The following is a 21,650-nucleotide window of genomic DNA, read 5'->3' as shown; positions in this document are numbered from 1 at the left end:
GGTGCCACCACACCCCCCCCGTTCCCCCCCCCCCCCCCCAAAAAAAAAACCAAAACACCCTAATTATACGTACAATGGCAAATGCAGAGCGTGCGCGGCAGCTTTTGGCTGCAGAGAAGGAAGTCGACGAGCTGTATAAGAGCAATACACACTGGGCTGGGAACAACCTCAGCCTAGCCCGGACAGAGAAGCGAGAGATCGCCGACAAGGTGGCGTCTCATGTTTCCAAGCATGCCAGGCTTCAGGATGACCTCGCCAAGGTCATCTCGAAGCAAGAAAGGCAGGATTCCGAGATGAAAGAATTCATCGACAGTCTCGTGGACCTCGACGGGAATGTCAACATCGAGGAACTTCGCAAGAAATTGCGTGAGGTCAAGCAGTCGCAATTTGACCACGCATTGGTCCTGGTCACCAAGAACAAGGGCAGTCTCGACTTTCTATCAAGGATCAGCCCCGGCCATCGTGCGGTTATTGCAGCGCTCCATGATGACGAGGTAAAGACCCGTCTGACTGAAGTCATCGCAAGCCGCGACAAGACCATCGAGAAGCTCCAGGAAGACCTGGAAACCATGGTTCAACTGGCCGGTTCGAAAGACCAGGAGCTTGTGGCCATGAAGACGAGCCTTGAACAGCAGATTCAAGACAAGGCCAAAGATGCATCGAGCTTGCTTGAAGCCGTCAGTCGACAGAAGGGGGAGATCAAGAAGTTGGAGGGAGATGTAATGATGATGTCTCATCAGATCTCCACGGCCAACGACGAGTACTCCAGCAAGGCGTCCGAGGTCTCCAAGCTCAATGAGGAGCTTTCAGACAAGGCGAAATCCATTTCCGACTTGACCAGGAAAGGGTCGGACAAGGACTTGCACATATCGCAGTTGGAAGAGTCACTTAGACGGAGTACGACGAGACTCTCGACTCTGGAGAACGATCTCAGAGACAAGGATCGGCGCATTGCGGAGCTGGGAAGCAAGTTCACAGTCCTTGAAGGCGATATTGCCGCCCGGGACCGTCTCGTCGTCGATACCGGTGAGAAAGCCAAAGCCCTCGAGCAGGCTTGCTCATCCAAAGACGACCGCATTTCGTCCATGGAATCTGATCTGAGGGGCAAGGATCGATCCATAATCGAGCGTGATGGGAAGATCGAGAGGTTCGAACAAGACGTCTCTGCCCTGAAGACGAAGCAGGACGAAATGAAGGCCCTCATCTCGGAGCTAGACAGCGAGGCTAGATGGCAAAAGGCCGAGATCATGACACTTGAAGTTAAACTGTCCACCAAATCTCAAGTTGTGTCAGAGAAGGACGAGGAGATCGCCAGATTGGACGAGCAACTCCAGGCACTGGCCGGAGAAGCCGCCAAGTTGGCTAATCAACTCAAGGCCGCCGACCAGAAACTTTCCGACGCCTGCAGCGACGTGGACAGCTTGGACCGAGAACTCAAGGCAGCTCGACAAGTCCAGACGGCGTTGGCCTCGGAGCAGCTCGGCCTGGCCCGGTTCTATGCGGCACAGTCTGGCCTGGGCAATGCCGGCAGGTTTGAACCGGACGCCTGGGTGCCATGGGTGAAGAAACTGGCCACTACTAACTGGATACAGGGGTTAGCCATACCGCGAGAGAATGAGCCGTGGATGATTCTCGAACCCTGGACCAGCGAAGAGGTGCTAGACCCCAGGCCGCCTGCCGGCTGTCTCGAAGTTGTCTCCCGGCTGTATGGCCAGCTCTTGGAAGGACAGAGTCTAGAAGGATCGTCTCGCCTCCTCAGATCGCTGCTTGAGCATCTTGTGGGGGAAGAGACGATCCCGATAGACGCGGTGATTCTCCTCATTCAGGGGTATACTAACGCTATGACTGGCACAGACCTCACGACTTGCAGCGATCGCCTGCACTGGTTCTTTCTTGGTGTCTGGCAGACGGCTCGTCTCGTAAATAAGAGGTGGCCATCCGCGGGCGTCGAGGTGGTTGTAAGTACCTTGGCTTCGAATCCATCACGCCTGCGGCCTGTGTACAAGCTGCTCTGTACCGATGCTGCCGACCTACAGGTAAGCCTGACGGAGCAGAACGCCACTCCGCGAGGAAGCCATCGATTCTTCAAGGAGGGCTTTGGCTTTCTGGTGATCGAGACACTGAGTGAGTGGTTCTTGGTAATTGACAACCGCCATCGCTCTCTGCGCCTCGTTCATCGGAGCTTGAGCGAATTTGAGGATACCGAGACCTATGTCCTGCGAGCACCCGATCGCTCCAAGGATTTACGTATTTCCTTGGGTGATTCCCTTGACGACGTGGATTTTGTGTTCCGTCTCTTCTGATGCTGTAGATTAGTTGTGGTTCTAGAGCATTCAATATCAAACTTTGCTGAAATCTTCCACCAGGTAACATCTTGTGGCATGCCAAGTAGAGCTCATTGATAAATATGGAATTTACATTGGCGAATCACTGGAAGGCCGGCTCACGCAACCAAGCTACAGACTATCCCGATAATTTATAGTAGGTAACCATGGACAACCTAGACAAGCTGAATATCATAATGTATGTGGATGTATTGCGCGTGATACTTACAACCCAGGCTACAGATGTTGAAGCATATCAGCAACAGTCGTAATTTGGCGCTCATCGCAAACATGAGGAACCCCTGCGGTGCCCGAGAGCTATACGGGGCGTACCTACCGAGGCAATCGGTCACGTGATATGATTTTTTCTCGACGTAACGCGCACTGCTATCATATTCCAACGTAAGTGTCACCAAAATCTCATGAGACGGATCGAGCAAAGGTGGAACAAAACCTCAATTCGGGATTAACAATCACATGCATCGCTGTAGGCTGGAATAGGAGCACAGCGAACGCGGGATCCAGGTTATAACAAGTCGCAATCTTGACACGGGAGTTTACAAAATCACATTAGCGTGCTATGCTACCGCAAACTACACACAAGATTGCTGGGCTGCAATATGCCAAAAGTTGCCTAGTCTTTCACAGGACCAGGCGGTTCTCCAGCTCAAGCAAGTTCTCGACGGTCGCGAAATCAAAATACGGGCTTTCATGCCTATGCTCCGAGATCATTGTTAGAGCAGGCAAGGCCCTGGCGCGAGGTAAGACCTCTAGATTATATTCAGGTACCTCAGTGCCAACAGGAAGGAGAAAATTGCCCTTTGGTCCGGCGATGCGAACTAATCCTTCCGATCCAGGAAGCGGGCAGTCCGGCAGCTTTGGGAGCCTCTCTGGAGAGGTCCCTGCTCCATCGCCACTCGGGCTGCCCGCTGCAAGGTCATCGCCGAGGCCATCGCCGAGCATGGAGGCCCCGGGGCTGTCGCCGAACACCACCGAGCCACCAGAGTCCCCACCGAAGGACAGGGCGCCAGGAGAGGAACCGAACCTGGTGTCCACCCCGCGTCCAGTGATCCTGTCCAAGCCGGTCAAGGGACCCAGGTGTCCGTCCCTGGCCTGCTGACGACGCTTCTTGTCGAAGCGGAGATTGTCGACATATATACGCTGCCAGAGGTCTTGAAAATCAGCGCTAGACTTGGGGTACCCAAACTTCTTGGTGTTGGTGACAGTTCTGAACCTGTCACCAACATTGGTGAAGCGTGGGATGCCGAAGGACTGGCAGCTGTTCATAGCAATCTCAACAGCGAGAAGATCCTCCGTTTCCACAAGATAAGGGTCAAAATCTATAAAGATTGGCCCAACTTCCTTGTGGAACGGGTCCTGATCGTTGCGAAACATCTGTTTCTCGATGTTCCTCATCACCTGAGAGTACCACGGAAGCTCAAGTCCAAGCGACTTGAGCTCCCGGCGTACCTCCTGGTGGATGGCAACAATCGACTTCTTCCCATCGGTGGTGGCTAGCCGTCGCTGGAGGTTGTCGAAGAACTGGCCCCCATCAGTGCCGTGGTTCATCGGGATGCGTCGGCGGTCATTCATGCGGCAGGCGACAGCCCAGAGTATGAAGACTGCCAGCAATCTGTAGTTGTGACCACAGGGGCCACCGAGGGCGACGCGGGCAAGTCTCCTACAGAACTTGGGGGTCCAGTGCGGGTTGGCGTACCGTTGGCCGCCGACGTCGACCTCCGGGTACGAGTTGGAGGCGAGGTAGCGCTTGGGCCCGATAATGTCAGTCGGGAGGCAACCCATAATGCGCATTATCTTGGCCCATGTCGGCGCCCAGATGACGTGGGAGGGCTTGTCGAGGCTGCCCAGGTACTGATAGAATGCATCGGCGGCCAGGGCGTCCTGAAGGGCCTCTTCGTCGAGCTCGGTCCACCACGTGTCGTATTCCACCTGCGGGATGAACTTGGCAAGGTCCACATCGCAGACAGCTGGACGATGCGTCTGCAGCCAACCAGTGTGCTTAGACACAAACTGGCTGACACGGGACAAGGCACGGTGGCCCAGTTTGAGATCCAGGGGAGTTGCATCATCGACGAGGCCTAAGATCCTGTCTCTCAGGCTCTCGCCGGGCCCGCGGCCGTCGTTGCTATCCCTGTCGTCGTTGCTGAGAATGTCGGACTCATCGCTGAATTCGACGACAGGCGCTGCTGCTGCTGACTCGGAGGCTTCGTCTTCAGACCTGAACGGGTCATCACTACCGGCATGCCCGGAGTCTGACCCGCCTCGGTCTTCAGATTCCACCTCGTCTTGCCTCGGCCGGTTTTGGCGCCTGCGCTTGGCGGGCCGGCGGCTGGTGGCGCCGCGGGCTTCGGGCGCGGGGGTGGCGTTGCCATCGGGTGCTGGGGTCTCAGTGCTACCCGAGGCAGGGGGTGTTGTCTGTCGTGCGCGAACACGACCTGATCGCAGTGCGAATATTTCTAGTAGAGGCACCATGGTGATATCTGACGAAATCGGATCTATGTAGGTCAGTATATGCGTATCCGTGACATGAGATCGGTGGGTTACATGAACCTACGTTTACCAAAATAGTTGACAGACGATGCTGAAGAGGAGAGCGGGAGAGCAAACGAACTTTGGGGAGATACCTAGGTACGTAGGTAGGTGGCTCGTACCTAGCTCGACCCCAGGGGACGCTGGGTGGCGGCACGGCCCGCTAGTGCGGGGATCTACCAGTACTAACAGCCCTACAAGCTACCTACGGAGCTAAACTTTAGGCTTTGGATGCAGGGGACCCTGCAGCTTTCAGTGGCATTTGGTGCGCATCAGAAACTTTACATAGGTGTCATGGCTGACCGTGAAAGATATGCAGATCAGCGCGAATCTACCCACCATGCCGGGCAACAGTGCATGACGGAGATGATGGTTTAATATAGTACCTTTCAATTCGTCGCCCATTGGAGACCTGAACGCGAAATGATTGCAACTTCGGCCAAGTCGAGGTCAATCGACTGCCGAATGCTGTACCATCCCTGGAAGTGAGACTGCGCCCGCAAACTTGAGAGCCAACATCATAATCCCGTTCAAGGCTACGACAAAACAGCTCCCTGTATTCTGCAAGCGTATTACAACAATGATATCAGTGATTTATAACTGTAGATTTGGCTATCAGTCCGTGACTTGTACGTACAACCATGCCAAAGCTCTGTTGCAATCTGCGCCTGCACGCACTGAAACTGTCTAGGGAGGCAAGAGCGATGGGATCTGTTCGTACTGCAAAGGTCTTAACTAGGCATCCAACCGTAGCAGAATTTGAGGAAATTCCTCATCCACAGACCAGATTTCTCTCTAGATTTTCGAACTTTCTTCCAACCATAATTGGACTTTCTGCAAAGCTCAAGTTGACCTGATATCAAGATCAAAATGGATTCCAACATCAAGCCAGTCCAGTCCGCCGAGATTCCCGTCATCTCGAGCCATGTGGCCAAGCTCGTCAAAGCAATCGATGACGGCAAGACATGCGACGAGATCTTCGACACCCTGGCCCGCATGGCTGACACAACTCGGGAGAACGATCAATACATCCCGTCCAAGAGTCTTCGGACAGCTTTCGAATCCGACGGCAGCAATGGGAACCCTCTTCGGATCCTGTTGCACACAATTCCCCGGAAGCTCCTCAGAAGTCTGGCGCTAGGATTGCTAGCGTATGACTTCTACGACAAGAGCTCCGAGAACCACGAGAACCACTATTCCACAGGTGGCCCCGGTACATATGCCATCGGGCTGACGTGCGAGGGCCGCGGTGGAGCCTTCCTTTCCAGAAGAGAGATTGTAGAACTGCGAACCTGCCTCAAGGAATACTACTGTGGGTTCAAAGTCTGGCAAAGGCACGGTGACGCCTATGGGACAAGCCAGCTTACCGGTGACGAGGCGAGGAGCTACCGGATTTCCATGCTCGTCGACGACTTCTTTCGGACGGAGCCGTGGGATGAAGCGAGCGGCGACATGCCACGGCCAGCTCTCTGCCAAGGCGCTCAACAGTCGGACAAGAACGCGAGGTCAACGGATAATCTCGCTTGGCTTCTCAGCATGCTAAAGAAGCGTGTGGTCTTGGGCTACGACGGCGATGTCCACCAGATATCGAGCCCGATACAGATCGGATGCTCGGTTGAGATGGACAAGCGCTGGTTCCAACACGACCCGCTCAAGTCTAACCTGGTGCAGTCATCGAAGCTTCTCAAGCTCATGGTGGGTGGCATGAAGTATATGGGCTTGAAGCCCCAGGTTTGTGTCATCCCCATCATGAAAACTTGGCTCGACGAGCAACTCCCGCTGTCCGGGATTCTGGGGACAGTCATTGCCAGCTCATACGTGACGCAAGCCGGGCTTAATGTCGTGGCTCCTGGGGCGAACACGTCCAAGGTCAAGGAGAATCGCCGTGGCGTCCTCCAAGAGAACAAAGAGGAGGTCTACTTGGACAAGCCATTCTTCAGCGAGAACCGCCAGATCACTCTCAATAGTCGCTCAGAGGACAGGACTCTGAAGCAGGCTATTGAGAGGTATGATAAGGGTAAGCTTTCGGTCGACAAGCTCAAAGCATTGGCGCAGAAGCGTGATGAGATCGAAGGTGACATCCACCTCAAGAGGCTCCAGCTTGAGCGGCGTCTGAAGCACCTCGACGATGCCGCAGCCCTCGTAGACGAGTCCAAGGAGACACTTGCTGTAGGCAGAAGGCTTCTTGGTCAAGATGAGTCGAGTGACTCAGAGCCATGACGCTACATTTGGTTGAGTGAATTAGCTGTAGATTAGTGCCGGACACGGCCTACCCGTACAAAATCCAGAACCAGTCTATATTCATTCTCTGGGTATCTTTTGTGACTCGACTGTAGGTGCTCCTTCGTTGAGTAGCAATATAATCAGGGTTGGATCGAGCAAACTGGCTCGGTGCGCGTATGGCAGACGATGATGGAGACACCATCTCTATTCCCAGGGTTTACTCTCATGGCTAGCTATTGATTCCATATAATGCTCTTGGCGGCTTTGGTAGGGCTCGAACAGTGTTCAAGGTGACCCTGGCGTACCAATCCTGTGTTTCCTGCATCCCCGGGTATGTTGGCTCTTGACCGCATTGAATGGTACATTTTGATCGTCGTTGTGGCGCATCAAGGTTATTGCGGCGTCCAAGAAGATGGCGCATTACGTTGACAGGCATAATTAGAACAGAATATGACGCTCTTGTGCCGCTGAGAGTGGCAATAGCTCCAGGCGGGACAGGCGTAGATCACGAGGAGGTAGTCATCTTCTTCCGTACGCCGCCAAGGAAACATTTCTCTGCGTGATCTGCCTCGCCTACATGCCACGGAGCCTTTCACACCAGAAACAGCTGCTTGTTTCTTCAAAGTTCTTCGATTGGCACAGGGTGGCCTGAACAGCAAATTCGACTTGTGTGTATCTCGGGTAGGGAACAGGACACCGGGAGGGTATGTCGACTCTCTCAAAAGCTCGTTGGGAATGTTGCTTTCGAGTGGTAAGAGAGGATGTGAGCGGAGTGGTCGATGGTCTTCAGAATCTCGGCGGCCCTGTGGAGGTTGTTACCGTAGCCCTGCGGTCGAGCATGTAGTCGTGCCATATTCTCAGGTGTCTCGTAGGATGAGGTTGACTCAGACATAGCATCTTGGAACGTCTGTCGACGATGGTGGGAGATTCGCCTGCGCTGACCGTCTTCTACGCGGCCTGAGTTGTATCATTCGTGGTGTTGACATCTCGTGGGGTAAAGCCTACCTGAGGGGTCTTGTTTGTGATCGGTGGGTTATTACCTTCACTCGATTCCATGGTGAGAGTAGGGAAGAGTGCTGGAAGCGTGGAGCGAGTCTTTCAACGATACAATGTAGCTGTTTTCGCTGCGGATAGTTGCTGTACGCAAGGGATTGGGTTTCCTAGAGGAATGGAAAGTTGCCGTCGATTCTGAGTATGGTGAATCTGTAGACTGTCTCTATGAAGCTCAAGATCGAGGGGCCAACATTTGATGTTGCCTTGCACTGTCCAGCCCAGTACCGCCGTCGTTCGCCCCAATCTCGACCTTGCCCATCATTTCAGTCACCAACACCACCACCATCACTACCAACAACATCGACATCAACCCCAACGTCATCATCATCACCACCACCACCATCAAGATGCAATCCCGTGCATCCACCAGTTCCTGGGAGGCCAAAAAGGCTGACATCGACGACTTTCTCACGAAGTCGTTCTCATCGAAGCAGTCCAGGGCAGCATACATCACGGCCCCCCACGCCTCGGGCAAGTCCACCACTTTGCTTCTCCATGTGTATGACATGGCGAAGAAAGCGAAGGTCTGGCCCGTGGTGTATGTTCTACCACGATACGAGGAGGCCAGAGATCTCTATACGTACCTGACCGTCAACCAGACCGACCTCCCCAACGCGGCCGACATCTGCGAGTACACGACTCTCGCCGCAACGGCCGAGGATATGGAAAATTCCGTCGGCGAGAAGGTCATCATCCTGTGCGCCTACGAGATGTTCGGCATCTGGAACACGCCGTACGGTCGCATGGTTGTCATGGCGGACGTTGAATTGCGCGCGACGGTAGACGGCGAGATCTTCTTTGGAAAGCTCGTCGAGATGGCCCGACCGCGTGCTCGAGATTCTGAAGCTGAAGGAGAGCAGCCAGACAAGCACCCCCTCTCCATAATTTGTCTTGGTGCGCGCACGTCTTTCCGAACAGTCAACCACTTCAACAGATGGCTAGGGGGCGTGTCAATCATCGAAGCTGCTCCGTCTGCTGCGTCCAACGTCAACGTCACCCGGCTGGGCAATGACTGGGCCGAGCAGATGAGCAAAGCGCTGGCCGACTGGGCAGCCTCGAGCGACAAAGCTGCCGGTACAGCCGTGGCCACCCTCGGACCTTCCATTGACGAGCTTGAGATTAATCATGAGGCCGTCGATCCGCAGGTGGTCCAACACAAGTCTCTCCTCTACGGCTCTGATAACCAGGGGCGTCCGTTCCCTTTTGCAAGAGCTGTCAGGCGGAGCGGACTGGTAATACTCGACCCGGATCATGCCGTATCCGCGTCGTGTGCCAACCTCGAGATGTTCCTGTCGGGCGGGGTAACCAAATCGACGCTGTTTGACTTGAAGACTAGTCAACTGGTCGTGAAAGACCGCTATCTCTCTCACTACGAACTGCTGCTGGAGGAGTCGTGGGTCCTCAAGTGTCGTAACCCCGAGAGGGTCAAGTTCCTCCGACGTGTTCAAACCAGCGGCCACGTCTCCAGACAGCAGCAGGGCAAACCAGCGGATCCCATCGGTCCAGCGTGGAACGAGGACTTGTTTGTTCTCGCCTTGCGCATGGCGGAGTTGTGGCCAGGAGTCGCGGTTCGCCGGATGCCCATCCGCGGGATATTCAACCCAAATATTCTCCCGGAGGTTTGGGTTCGCCTGACCAAGTGTGGTCTGTTGCTCCCCGGAAATGGGCAGCCAGGCGTCCGCATTTCGAATAGGGGGTCCACGGCACTCGAGTGCATCGATCTGCTGAACGAGTACAAGGATCTCCCGCGTAGTGCCGAGGTCAACATCCATATCGCTTGTTTTATGGCTGGGGCTTTGGAGACCGAGGACTCCAAGGTGCAGCGCGTCATTCTGCTCCTTAGTGCAATCATGCACCTGGGGTGCGAGGAGTTTTGTCGGGTAATGCGACAGGTGGTGCTGTCCGAGGTCACCGCCTACACTGCAGGGGTCGGGCGCACCAATGCGTCCAGAGGCATGCTCTGGATCGTACTTGGTGTGTTTCTCGACCTCTACAACCATCAGGTCTTTGCTGGCGGAGCAGCCAGCTATGTTAGGAAGGGGGACCTTCTGCTAATTGATCCCCAGAGCGGCATCATTATCCTCGACCTGTACAAGAACTGGTGCCGCCGTTTTGGTGTCCCCGCTCAAGAGCTGGACCTCATCAACGCCACTGATCTGGACAGTACCCAGATCAGGGCTGTCGAGTGGCAGCTGCTGCTGGCGTTTCAGCATCGCACCGTATTTATCGATGCTGACACTGGCAGATGTTGCGATGTCGTATCTCAACAGGCGGTCAAATTGGCCCATCATTATATGATTGATCTGCAAAGCCTGCGACAGAACGACACGGAGGGTTTGGGTTTTGCAATGATCTACGATTCGTTGCGATACCAGCGTCTCACCAGTGAGTATTTCGTGCGAGGAATTACGAACATTCCTCGAGAGCTGATCGTCCGACTTGCCCGTCACCACGGTGTTGAGTGGCCGACTTGTGTTTTGACGTCCTTCCCAAGGGCCTAGGCCATGATGTGAATGTGTTTCACTTAGTATACTGCTAAATACAATATAATCGTTCTTGTGACCTACTGTATGCTTTGCGACTTGAATATAGCGGTCAGTCCATCTTGTCGTGATTACCTCTCTGTATGCTGTTCATGGAGGCCATGATGAACAATTGCATTCGATTCGCCGCTCATTATTGTAGACCAGTGATGCAGAAAATAGTAAGCATTCGCAAGAAGTTGTTGTATTGTGGGGAGGCCTTTGGTCTGCTTCAGAATGTGATATGCAGCCGGAGTGCTGGCAAAGTTGGGGCTGAAAGTGGAGGGGTTCTTGCTTTGTCTCCTACCTGCATACTTGCGGGTGGTGATCCTAGCCAATTAACACGTCTCGTAAGTTGGATGCATACGACTCGACCGGGGGGTGTCCCACTTCGGACCAGATGCACATACAGGGCGGGGCTCATCTCAACCATAATTAAACGTCCGAGGATCTCGATCGACTGCTCAACTTCCCACGAGACAGGATAGAAAGAATCATGCAGATGGGCCATGGACTATAGAAAATCATACTCTTGCAATCAACTCACGCCTACTACTGCAAGACTCTACTCTAAGTGTTCTGAGCTTGTTGGCGCTGCTAGACTCTTGCTCCCCGAGCAATCCGGAACGCCTGCCGTTATCCTGGGCCTTCCGTTCACTTCCGTGGCTCTTCTAGCTCGCATTAAAGTACTGCATTCACAGTGGCGGCAAAAACTAAAGGATGGAAAGTTGATCCGATTACGACAGGCGCTTTACGCGCTTGACGCTGTATAACGGTGCTAAGGCCGATTTACTCATGGTAGCCGTCAACCAAAATAACTTTAGATGCCCAGCAGGCTTCTCAGGTCGATGGGCTTCCTACATTGTTTTAGGGAGCACCACAAAGTTTTGATTCATATATTCCATATTGGAATCTGACGTTCTCTCCGCTCCATACAATCTGTGAGAAGCTCACCCTTGGCTTTATGTTATACACATGTTTCAACATCCCTTGGCCAACGCGCGTCACCTGCCACATATGGACTGCACATTAGTTCTATCTGGAAAAAGCTTTTGGAGGCTGGCCGCGGTTATGACTATATATGGGAATGCTTGCGCACCGTGGCATAGCATCGATTGTTACTTGTGCTGGAAACAATATCTGCTATACGACGTTCTCAACTAGCCGGAGCCAATGTGTGCGCTGCACATTTTGGCCAGTCCTTACTATCTTCATGGTCCAATTATTGTCCTAGGCAGGCAAATTCAGTTGCAGTTGGAACGCAGTGGTAAATAGTAGATACTGGCACTAATGGGGCGCAGCACTGCAGAAGTTCCCTAGGCTAGGTCTGACTCAACACCTAATGGACTGTTGTCCGTGTTTCCTCAAGGTCTTGTGAGATAAACTATTTTCTACTTCCTCTTGATTGGCTTAATTACTTTGCGACCGGAGTAATAAACGGTTGTCTGTGATTTCCATGGTACAGCAGTAAATGAGCTCAAGTGAGCTCTTCTAGTCCCCGTATCCCACCTTTACCAACGGAATCAATCTAGATTGTAATTGGACAGCTTTAACCCAGCTAGCTTTCTTCTTCATCAAAAGAGGGGGATAGCCCAAGAATTTTCACCGCGACATCCGAGCATCATTATTACAACTGTGTGGCACCAAGACTGCATCTTGCTATATGCCTCGTGTGCCGCTAAACTTGAAGCTGAAGGGCTCAAAATACACGATACCACGTGCACCCACATAGAGTCAGTGTTTGTAGACATCTCTATTGGCCCTTGGCCATACAGCTGCTTACAAACCCTACAAAAACAACCTTGCCGATTGTCGATCAAACTTAGAAATACTAGCTCCGTTGTGGCCCTGGCTCATAATGTCCGGCAATGCCGCCTTCTCTTACCTATCTACGTTATGATCTCCTGAGTAACAATTATAATAGTGCAAATTGACAGCCGAATTCAATGAATACACATTCATGGCAACCCTTAAGGCACCGCCGATCAAACTCAGAAACACTAGCTCCATTGCGGCACTTGTTGATAATGACTTGCAGCGCCGTTTTCATATACCTCCTTTAGGTGATGATCTCCTTTCCTCCAACTGTGGTGGCGCGACTTTGAGCAGTCAACATCCAATATCGATCAAAACTTGTTCACGGGGAATTTAACCAAGAATTCGTTAAACTCAGATTTACTAGCTTCATTGCAACGGCACTTGTACACAGTGGCCGGCAAGTCTTCTTCCTATGTTTACCGAGTTTGGCGAGCCACGACCGTGGGGGGCCGGGGCGTAACCCGGAGAGACAAGGATAGAAGTCTTACGAGTGATCGTGCAACAACAGAGCACAATGCGCTGAGAGCGTGTATATATTCAACATCGTATTCGCTGTTCGTTCTGCTGTCCTCTGAGCTTGTAACCTCTTCCCGATCTAACTGTCACTACTTTGCCACATTCATTGTCTGAAAGTTGAACATTCCGAATAGAGATATCCAGTATGCACTACAAGATCTACGTGGCTGTTTTCGCTACGATAGCCGTGTCTAGCATCGCTGCTAGTCCAATTCCGCCAGTAAGTAGACCGGAGCTCAAGTGAAATTCGAAAAGCGCCTCTAACACACTTCAGCCCGATGACCAATTCGGCCTCTGTGTCGAGCCAATCGAGCCCGCACAACTGTCTCAGGCCCAGCGAGACACTCTTCAGGGAAAAGGAACCAACGGCGCCTCGGACTGGACCCATTCACCGTGCGGTCATGCTATCCCCAGGGCTGTCGAGACCAGGGACCTGCCCAAAGTCTTCGGCCAGCCGAACTACCTGAAGTTTTCTATCATTGCTAGACAAGGTACTGGAGCAGGAGGATCTGCTGGAGGTGGCACTGGAGGAGGGTCCGTTGGAGGCACTGGGGGTTCAGGTGGTGGAGGATCCGCTGGAGGTGGTACGGGAGGTGGTGCCGTTGGAGGAACCGGCGGAGCATCTGACGGTGGATCCGCCGGAGGAGGTACCGGAGGAGGGTCTGTCGGAGGCACCGGCGCAGGTAATGGCGGATCCGCTGGAGGCGGAACTGGAGGGGGTGCTGTCGGAGGCACAGGAGGAGGGGGGGGGAGGAGGTTCCGCCGGAGGTGGTACGGGAGGCGGGTCTGCTGGAGGAGCCGGAGGAGGTTCCGCTGGAGGAGGCACAGGAGGGGGTGCTGTTGGAGGAGCTGGGGGAGGATCTGCGGGAGGTGGTACTGGGGGAGGGTCCGCTGGGGGGTCCGGAGGAGGCTCCGCCGGAGGTGGCACTGGGGGAGGTGCTGTTGGAGGATCCAAACGGGGCTGGTCCGATTTTCCAGACAAGTCTATCGTCCGTAAACAAAGCGCTGGAGGAGGCTCAGCTGGAGGAGGCACCGGGGGAGGGTCAGTTGGAGGTACTGGAGGTGAAGGTGGAGGCGGTTCTGCTGGTGGAGGCACTGGCGGAGGATCTGCTGGTGGAAACGGAGGAGGTGATGGAGGCGGTTCTGCTGGAGGTGGCACTGGAGGTGGTTCTGCTGGAGGAACTGGCGGAGGTAATGGTGGAGGTTCAGCTGGTGGAGGCACCGGGGGAGGGGCTGCTGGAGGCTCCGGCGGTGGTAACGGTGGAGGCTCTGTTGGAGGGGGCTCTGGGGGAGGTGCTGCTGATGGCTCGGGAGGAGGCAATGGAGGAGGATCTGTTGGGGGAGGTACCGGAGGAGGTGGTGCTGGCGGCTCGGGCGGAGGTAATGGAGGAGGATCTGTTGGGGGCGGCGCCGGTGGCTCTGGTGGAGGTAGCGGTGGAGGTGCTGTCGGTGGGAATGCTGGCGGAGGAGGTTCTGCGGGAGGAAGCTCTGGGAGCTCTGCGCCTGCGAGTATCAGCAACCCCAGCGTGAGCCTCAACGTTCTTAATGATCTTGATCTAGCTGACCTGCTTGATCTAGGAGGCCTAGCTTGAGCAGCTTTTCTTGAGTTTCTAATACATAATACGGCGATGGCACGGCAATAAATTAAGGACATAGTACCAGTTTGTGGTTGGCACACTTGAGTCTGGTGAAGACTGAACCAGCAGAAAGATATAGCAGATAATAGGGGCCCCCTTCACATCTCAGCTGACTACTTGCGAAACTGCAGTGCGCAGTGATCAATGGTGCGGCGAGTAATAACCAAGTCAGGGCCGTACTTCTGGTCATAGCGATGTCAAGCGACCACCATTGCCACTTGATACTAGCGGCATGAGGCCCACTGCTTAAGCGGCCGCCACTTCTCCGGTAACAGTGAGGTTGATCGAGAGAACAGCACTCAGATTGATTCCAATTCAACCCATATCATGCACTATAAGCAGTACCGTGACGGGAATATTGACCAGCCCTACGGGTCAAACGTTGAGAGTCCCAGCAAACAGTGGTTCGGGCTGTGTAGCTGGTGTCCCTCTTGCTTATCCCATACCAATCACGATATGGAAGACGAGCTTGAGGCCGAAATACGAGGATAGGTGTTCTACCAGGTCGAATCACTCAAGACACGGCGCCAAGTCACTGTAAGGAAACCCAGCCGAACTTATCAATCTTTAGCTGAGGTTCGCGAAATGGTCGTCAACTTGCACAAGTCCCCGATCATCATATCACAATACACGATAAGCCCTTTCTCTCATGTGAACGAACTTTCTAATCTATTAGGTGACGGAATTTTCGTCATGGCGAAGTGGACGTGGGCATAAACGAAGTGAGATTCATTTACATGCGTGGTGATTCCTTCCCGTGAACTGTTCCAAGTCATAACACACCTGTACCTCGCTTCAGCTACCCTATAATCGGAGAGTTCGCACGCTCCATCCCAGAGGTTACGTGGGACGCATTTGACTACGCCAATTACGACGAGTCTCGCGCCAAACTGCCAAAAGATCAACGAACGCAGACTCGTGCGGCCATGATACAGCAGGACGACTCATTTGATGTCATGGAATGCGAACAGAAGATAAAGGAGGTGGAGGGCTTGGCCGAAGCGGATTCTGATGCAGAGTGTGAGAACATCAATGAGACCGAGACGTAACTCTCGTCTCTGGCCAGCTGTCACGGGGATGACATCAAGCTTCCAAGAAGTAGATTTTGACCAAAGCGAGTAGACCCTTTGTTCAAAATACTGAAGTGCAGAGCAGTTCTCCTTCTCTTGTTGATATTGTGAATTGAGCCAAGCAAGTGTATAATATCACGGCGTAGTCTGTGATATTCGTCATACTATATGGCTCTTCCAGTTTCCCCCGGTCGCACGTCTCGGTGGGGCCACAGGGATACGCCAAGTAAGAAGATGCCTTGCTGATCGGCGAAACTTTCCCTCTACGACCTGCATATTACTGTTTCTGGACTCCACAGTAACTCACTAGTCGTTACCCCACATAACATTGCACTTTCAAGCATTAGAATCCAACCACTCTGGGGTAAAAGCTGCATTAGTGCACGCAACGCTCTTCAAAGACAGGATCATAAACTTCCAGAGTTGGAAGAGAAGGAAACAAACGATGAGCTGCCTACGTCAAGCCCTGGAGGTTCGGATCGCCCTGATGAGTGGCGGCGCCGGCAATATAAGATGCGCTGCCCGCAGCTGGAGATGCTTTCGTGGCATCAGAGGTGCACTCAACCCAGCGAAAGACAAGTCTTGGAACGCAGTTCGTAGTTCGCCTCCCCAAATCGTCAATAGATCACCATGGCACCAGTCCGCAAGTTGAAAGTCGGCTGTGCCGGCCTTGGTCGCATGGGAGCTCGTCATGCACTCAACTTCCAGAACCGTACGCCCCGAGCCGATCTAGTTGCAGCGTTCACTCCAGACCCAAAGGAGGTCGAATGGGCGGCAACTGAGCTGCCAGGTGTCAAGGTCTATACAGACTATGACGAGATGCTGAAGCACCCCGGGTTGGAGGCCGTGGTTGTTGCTTCTGTCACGACGGCACATGCGGAACAAGCTATCAAGGCTATCAATGCAGACAAGCACGTCCTGTGCGAAAAGCCGTTGAGCACCAGCGCGGAAATTGTGAGTATAACTTTCCCGGTCAAATTTAATACCGGTCGGCGGATGCCATCTAACCACCAGATTGCATGGAACAGTCACAATCAGTCGTAGACGCAGCTCAGAAGAAGCCAAAGCTCAAGGTCATGTGCGGCTTCTCCCGCCGGTTCGATGCATCGTACAGAAACGCATTTGAACAGGCAGACGCCGGTGCCATCGGCCGCCCTTCGGTGTTCCGCTCTCAGACGTGCGACAAGCTCGACCCTTCTGGCTTCTTTGTCGCATATGCCGAGTTCAGCGGCGGTATCTTTGTCGATTGCAACATCCACGACATCGACTTGGCTCTGTGGTACTTTGGGCAAGACTCTGTCGTCAAGAGTGTGGTGGCCATGGGCATCACTGCAGTCCAGCCGGGCCTTCGAAAGCATAAGGATGTCGATAACGGCGTGGGCATCGTCGAGTTCTGGGGTGGAAAGATTGCATACTTCTACGGTAGCCGGATGATGGCGGCCGGCCAACATGACATGACCGAGATTATTGGGACGGAAGGCAAGCTGACGGTCAATGCCAACCCCATGGGTTCGTTGGTGGAGATGCACGAATCCAATGGTGTGCGACGTGAGATTCCACCTGATTATTACGGCCGCTTCGAGCATGCGTTTGTCACGGAAGCGAACGACTTTACCGCGGCATGCTTGGACAACACCAAGTTGCCTTTCAAACTGTCGGGGGCAGTACAAGCAGTCAAGATCGGATGTGCGCTGCAAGAAAGTTTGAACTCGGGACAGAAGATTTGTTTTGACGAAACAGGGCGGCGGATCGAGACGGCTAAGCTATAGTAGCTCCTACACGCGAGACGAATGGGCCGAGTTATAGGTTCGTGGAGTGCTGGGTAATTAAGTGAAGCTAACCAGGACAACTGGGCCATTACGTGCAGTCGCTTCAGTCGTGAGGAGAAAATAACGCTTAAAATCCTTGTTATCCCTGGGTATATACTTCCAGCCCATGGTGGCTTCCAATCGTTGCACGTACACATAACATGAAGAACCGCAATTTGAAAGCAGCAATAGTCTAGGACGAACTCGAGCGCCCCTATCAATCCCACCCTCATATCAAATCACATCCTCGTACCAATCATGGCCGGGATTGGGACTCATTACCAAAGGCGCTCCCAGCAACGTCTGGCGAAGCTCATCTGGGCAAGACGCTCCTTCTCAACCTCCTCGATGCCACCCTCTTCCCAGTGTCGGCACTCGTCGTCGACCTCCTTCTTACCGCTGATCAGGTCGGCCTGAGATGGCTTCACGAACGAGGTTCGCTTGACGACCTTCCAGACGATGAACATGAAGATGCCGAAGAAAAGCCCAAAGTAGGCGGTGACGAAGCTGCGACTGTCAAAGGGAACAAATGTGTTGTAGCCCACAAAGATCAGAGCGAGGACGCCCAAGACGAGAGCCAGGTAGGCGGTGTATGGGGCCCACGGGGCGCGGTACGGCAACGATGCCGGGTCGAGTCCCTGGGCATTGCGTGCGCGGTAGAAACCGATAAAGGCAACCAGCATCATGGTGTAGGTCATGATAAGGGCCGTGGTGGTCAGGTCGACGAACCAGTAGAAGACCTCGACGGCTGAGTTCGAAGACACCAGGAAGGTGATGCAGGAAATCAGGGAGACGGCGACGACGGACCAGATGGGAACACCCGACTTGGTGCACTTGGCGAAGATCTTGGGGGCTTGCCCATCTAATGTTGTGGGTCAGCATGGGATGTATCACACAATGACTTGGAGCGGCGGAGTTGCACATACCTTTGGCCAGGCCGTAGAGAGTGCGGGATGAAGAGTAGAGGTATGCGTTACCGCACGACCAGCCCGAGATCATGATCAAGGCGTTGATAATGTCGGGAAGCACATTGATGTGAAGGTTCTTGATACCAACAACCCAGGGGGACGCGGCCGCACCGGGTTCGCTGTTCTCGATGGCTCCCAAGAGCGAAGGGTCGCGGGACGAGCAGATGATACCGACGCACAAGACTCCAACAATGTAGAAACCAACCAGGCGGTAGAAGATGAGCTTGGCCACGCGGGGAATGGTTCGGCGAGGGTTCTGGATCTCGCCGGCGGCAAGGGCGATCATGTCGGGGCCGGCAATGGTGAAGGCGGCGTAGATGACGACCTTGAACCAGCCCAGGAACCTGCCGGTGTCGCCTGTAGCGTAGAATTCGTGCATGGCGTTCCCACTACCCCAGTTCCGGAAGCCGTAGGCGTCGTGCTGCGGGTTGCCTCCACTCATGGTGATGAGAGTGATGAGGCAGAGGCCGAACAACAGAATAACCTTGGTCGAGGCCATGATGAACTCGGATTCTCCATACCATCTTTCACAATTGTCAGCATGCGGTTCGCGGTCCCTCATTCGTGCCGCAAAGCTCCACTCACTTGACAGCCACAACGTTCAGCAAGAAGCACACGACCATGGCCATGGCGATCCAGGCGGCCGGGTTAATATCCGCGTTCCAGTATTGCATGACCGTAGCGACAGCCGAATATTCCGTACACACAAGCATCACGCCGGCGAAGAAATAGGTCCATCCCATGGCGAATCCCAGTGCAGGGTCGACGAACCGCGAGGCCAGCTCGAAGATCGATCCACGAACGGGCAGATAGGCGCACATCTCAGCCACAGTCAAGTTGAGGGGCCAGATGAACAGGAGCCCCCAAAAAGCGTACCCCAGAATCAGGGACAGCGGGCCGGCCTTGCTGAGAACACCACCGATTCCGACCTGTTGGTACACCAATAAGCTGGGGTTCATTTTTATGTGTCATTAGACCGAGGCGTGGGGATTTCCTTACCCAGAGTCCAGTACCAATAGATCCACTATAACACGGGGAGTTAGTAATTGGTCAATGCGACGAAAACATGGGGGTGGGTTTTCTGTCCTGCTCGGCCCTGGACCTCTGGAGGCGCGGGGCCCCAAGAATTCGAGGACCGCAAAGACCAGCAAACGTACCCAATAGCCATCAACTGGACGTGTCTCGGACTGAGACCACGCTTCGTCTCTCCATAATCGTTTCTCGTTCCGGTGATGACCTCTCCCGACGTGTTGTCGCTGCCGCTCATCACGGCGCTCAGGCCGCCGGACTTTTCGGTATCCATGACTGTGGCGGGTAGAGAAGGTGAATGTCGTGATAATGAGATGGAGTAGAGGAGATGGGGAGGTTTCCCCAACGAGATATATAGATCATTGTCGTGCGTGGCCCGACTGGATGGTTATCAGCTGATTGGGATGGCATGGGCCCAGAACAGAGATAAGCAGAGCTTGGCAAAGATGGGGATTGACTCCTGCGCGCTACAAACAAGAACCTCTGGTCGTGGCAATCGTGCTTGGCTGACGACCTTGCAAGATGGTGCGGCCAAATGATAGCGATTGATAGTTGCCAAGCCGGTGGCGCCGTTGATAACGGCAGTTTAGGGGCGTCCTGGGGGCCTGGCAGCCAGGGGCCTGGATTGGCTAACGAGTCAGTCTCTCAGTCAAACTGATTGCGACCTCGCGGCTCCGTTGACTGTGCCCAGGAGCCATCCAGCCTCACTAGAGCCCAGGAGGCATGGCTAAAGCTTGGCTTTCGCGAATTTACCGCATGGACATGCCCGTTCCTGTTCAAGGTCAAGATTTCGCGCATGTACTTTCCTCATCCTGATTAGGAACTGATCTGCCCTATTCGGGTGGTGCCTGAGGCTTGAGCTAAGGAAGTCTGGAAGTTTACCACATCGGTCGCGTGATAAAGCTTGTTACATAATTCTATCATTGACACTCAATGACATTAGAAACACGACGTTGCACTATTCGATAGCCTAGTACGTCCTGATATACTCGTGCGGAGACTATGACTATCCATCCAATCAAGCCCATCTCAAGTCCAGTCAACCTCAGGCAGTGCGAAACCACTTGCCCTCTGTTGCATCGTCTCGCCTTGCCCACCAGGACAACAATCCCCCCTGCATACAAGCGACGAGGGCATCATATGCCAAAAACACAGTCAATTCCCAAACGTCGTTGAAGGAACCCGGGGATACACCAACCACTGCATGACGAAGGTCTTCAATCTCTTGTAACCGTGAAGAAATCGATATTTGTCGCCCGTTTTCCTCCGTTTCCTTATGGCATAGTAACTAATTCTATACTCCATGATGGTCAAGTGGTAGATCACTTTGTGTGGTTGAAGCTTTCAGGTACTACGAAGCTGTTCAAACCGACCTGCATTAGCGAGAGCGACCACGACAATTACCCCGTCCCGTACTGCGGACCTCTCTCCCGAGGCATTCATCGAGTCTGAGCCAGCGTCTAGGACAAGTCTGTGTATACGATCAGTAATTAAATCATCCAGTATTGGTTATACAATATCCTATAACTGGCCACGAGCATCATTGGTCTTGGCTGCGACGTGGTTGGCAGATAGTTGCGTGCTTTGCACCGCAAGTGGCAGTGCCTACAGAATCCCCGCATGCGGTACCCACCTAATCTGAGCACCAGTTTGCATGAACTGCTCAGCAAAGACTCGTGGGTTGTGACGAATAGAAGGCCCCGCAAAGCTGCACCACTTGCACATACCAGCAATGGAGCCTATGTTTGCCAGACAACAGGCTTGGACGAATTTTGGGATGAACTTCCATCTCGGTTCTCTTTTTCATTGTCCCTTTGCTGTTCTGGGCCCTCTATGGTGTCAATTCGTCGGGAGGACACCCAGAAAAAAAAATGTGTCGGATGATGCGTATCACCTATGGCTGGGTCTATATGGTACATGATTGTGCATGGTACTGGGCGAGAGGGTCCCCCTAGCCTGACACTTCAGTGCCTGTATGCTCCTAACACCTGCCATCCGGACAGAAGCATCAACGTGGAGCAAGAATAGACGAGAACTTCACATCGGGACATCACGAATGTGCCCCGATGTAACAAGCCTGTGCTGTAGCATGTCAAGGATGTAATGCAAGTGCAGCACACCGTTGGTGCTGC

General features: G+C 53.6%; 7 protein-coding genes across 7 annotated transcripts; 5 read left to right on the top strand and 2 right to left on the bottom strand.

The window, feature by feature from the left end:
• Nucleotides 1–74: 74 nt before the first annotated feature.
• Nucleotides 75–2,303, top strand: JN550_008603 (uncharacterized protein; the record flags this gene model as incomplete). Its single annotated transcript, XM_049320582.1, has 1 exon — nucleotides 75–2,303. The coding sequence occupies one exon, from the start codon at nucleotides 75–77 to the stop codon at nucleotides 2,301–2,303; it is 2,229 nt and encodes a 742-aa protein (XP_049169535.1).
• A 663-nt stretch (nucleotides 2,304–2,966) lies between these two features.
• JN550_008602 (uncharacterized protein) lies at nucleotides 2,967–4,817 on the bottom strand (the record flags this gene model as incomplete). Its single annotated transcript, XM_049320581.1, has 1 exon — nucleotides 2,967–4,817. The coding sequence occupies one exon, from the start codon at nucleotides 4,815–4,817 to the stop codon at nucleotides 2,967–2,969; it is 1,851 nt and encodes a 616-aa protein (XP_049169534.1).
• Nucleotides 4,818–5,744: 927 nt separating this feature from the next.
• JN550_008601 (uncharacterized protein) lies at nucleotides 5,745–7,094 on the top strand (the record flags this gene model as incomplete). The annotated part of the gene is made up of 1 exon (XM_049320580.1): nucleotides 5,745–7,094. The coding sequence occupies one exon, from the start codon at nucleotides 5,745–5,747 to the stop codon at nucleotides 7,092–7,094; it is 1,350 nt and encodes a 449-aa protein (XP_049169533.1).
• Nucleotides 7,095–8,497: 1,403 nt separating this feature from the next.
• On the top strand, nucleotides 8,498–10,651 carry JN550_008600 (uncharacterized protein; the record flags this gene model as incomplete). The annotated part of the gene is made up of 1 exon (XM_049320579.1): nucleotides 8,498–10,651. The coding sequence occupies one exon, from the start codon at nucleotides 8,498–8,500 to the stop codon at nucleotides 10,649–10,651; it is 2,154 nt and encodes a 717-aa protein (XP_049169532.1).
• A 2,500-nt stretch (nucleotides 10,652–13,151) lies between these two features.
• Nucleotides 13,152–14,598, top strand: JN550_008599 (uncharacterized protein; the record flags this gene model as incomplete). Its single annotated transcript, XM_049320578.1, has 3 exons — nucleotides 13,152–13,226; nucleotides 13,281–13,448; nucleotides 13,510–14,598. The coding sequence occupies 3 exons, from the start codon at nucleotides 13,152–13,154 to the stop codon at nucleotides 14,596–14,598; spliced, it is 1,332 nt and encodes a 443-aa protein (XP_049169531.1).
• A 1,745-nt stretch (nucleotides 14,599–16,343) lies between these two features.
• Nucleotides 16,344–17,482, top strand: JN550_008598 (uncharacterized protein; the record flags this gene model as incomplete). Its single annotated transcript, XM_049320577.1, has 2 exons — nucleotides 16,344–16,667; nucleotides 16,742–17,482. The coding sequence occupies 2 exons, from the start codon at nucleotides 16,344–16,346 to the stop codon at nucleotides 17,480–17,482; spliced, it is 1,065 nt and encodes a 354-aa protein (XP_049169530.1).
• A 317-nt stretch (nucleotides 17,483–17,799) lies between these two features.
• Nucleotides 17,800–19,792, bottom strand: JN550_008597 (uncharacterized protein; the record flags this gene model as incomplete). The annotated part of the gene is made up of 5 exons (XM_049320576.1): nucleotides 17,800–18,383; nucleotides 18,448–19,013; nucleotides 19,075–19,418; nucleotides 19,489–19,513; nucleotides 19,647–19,792. 5 exons carry the CDS (start codon nucleotides 19,790–19,792, stop codon nucleotides 17,800–17,802), a joined length of 1,665 nt encoding a protein of 554 aa, XP_049169529.1.
• Nucleotides 19,793–21,650: the final 1,858 nt, after the last annotated feature.

The sequence above is a fragment of the Neoarthrinium moseri genome (genome assembly GCF_022829205.1).
Source record: "Neoarthrinium moseri strain CBS 164.80 chromosome Unknown scaffold36_Wmoseri_CBS_16480, whole genome shotgun sequence".
Classification (NCBI taxonomy): domain Eukaryota; kingdom Fungi; phylum Ascomycota; class Sordariomycetes; order Amphisphaeriales; family Apiosporaceae; genus Neoarthrinium; species Neoarthrinium moseri.
This window is presented reverse-complemented; position numbering and strand designations above follow the sequence as displayed.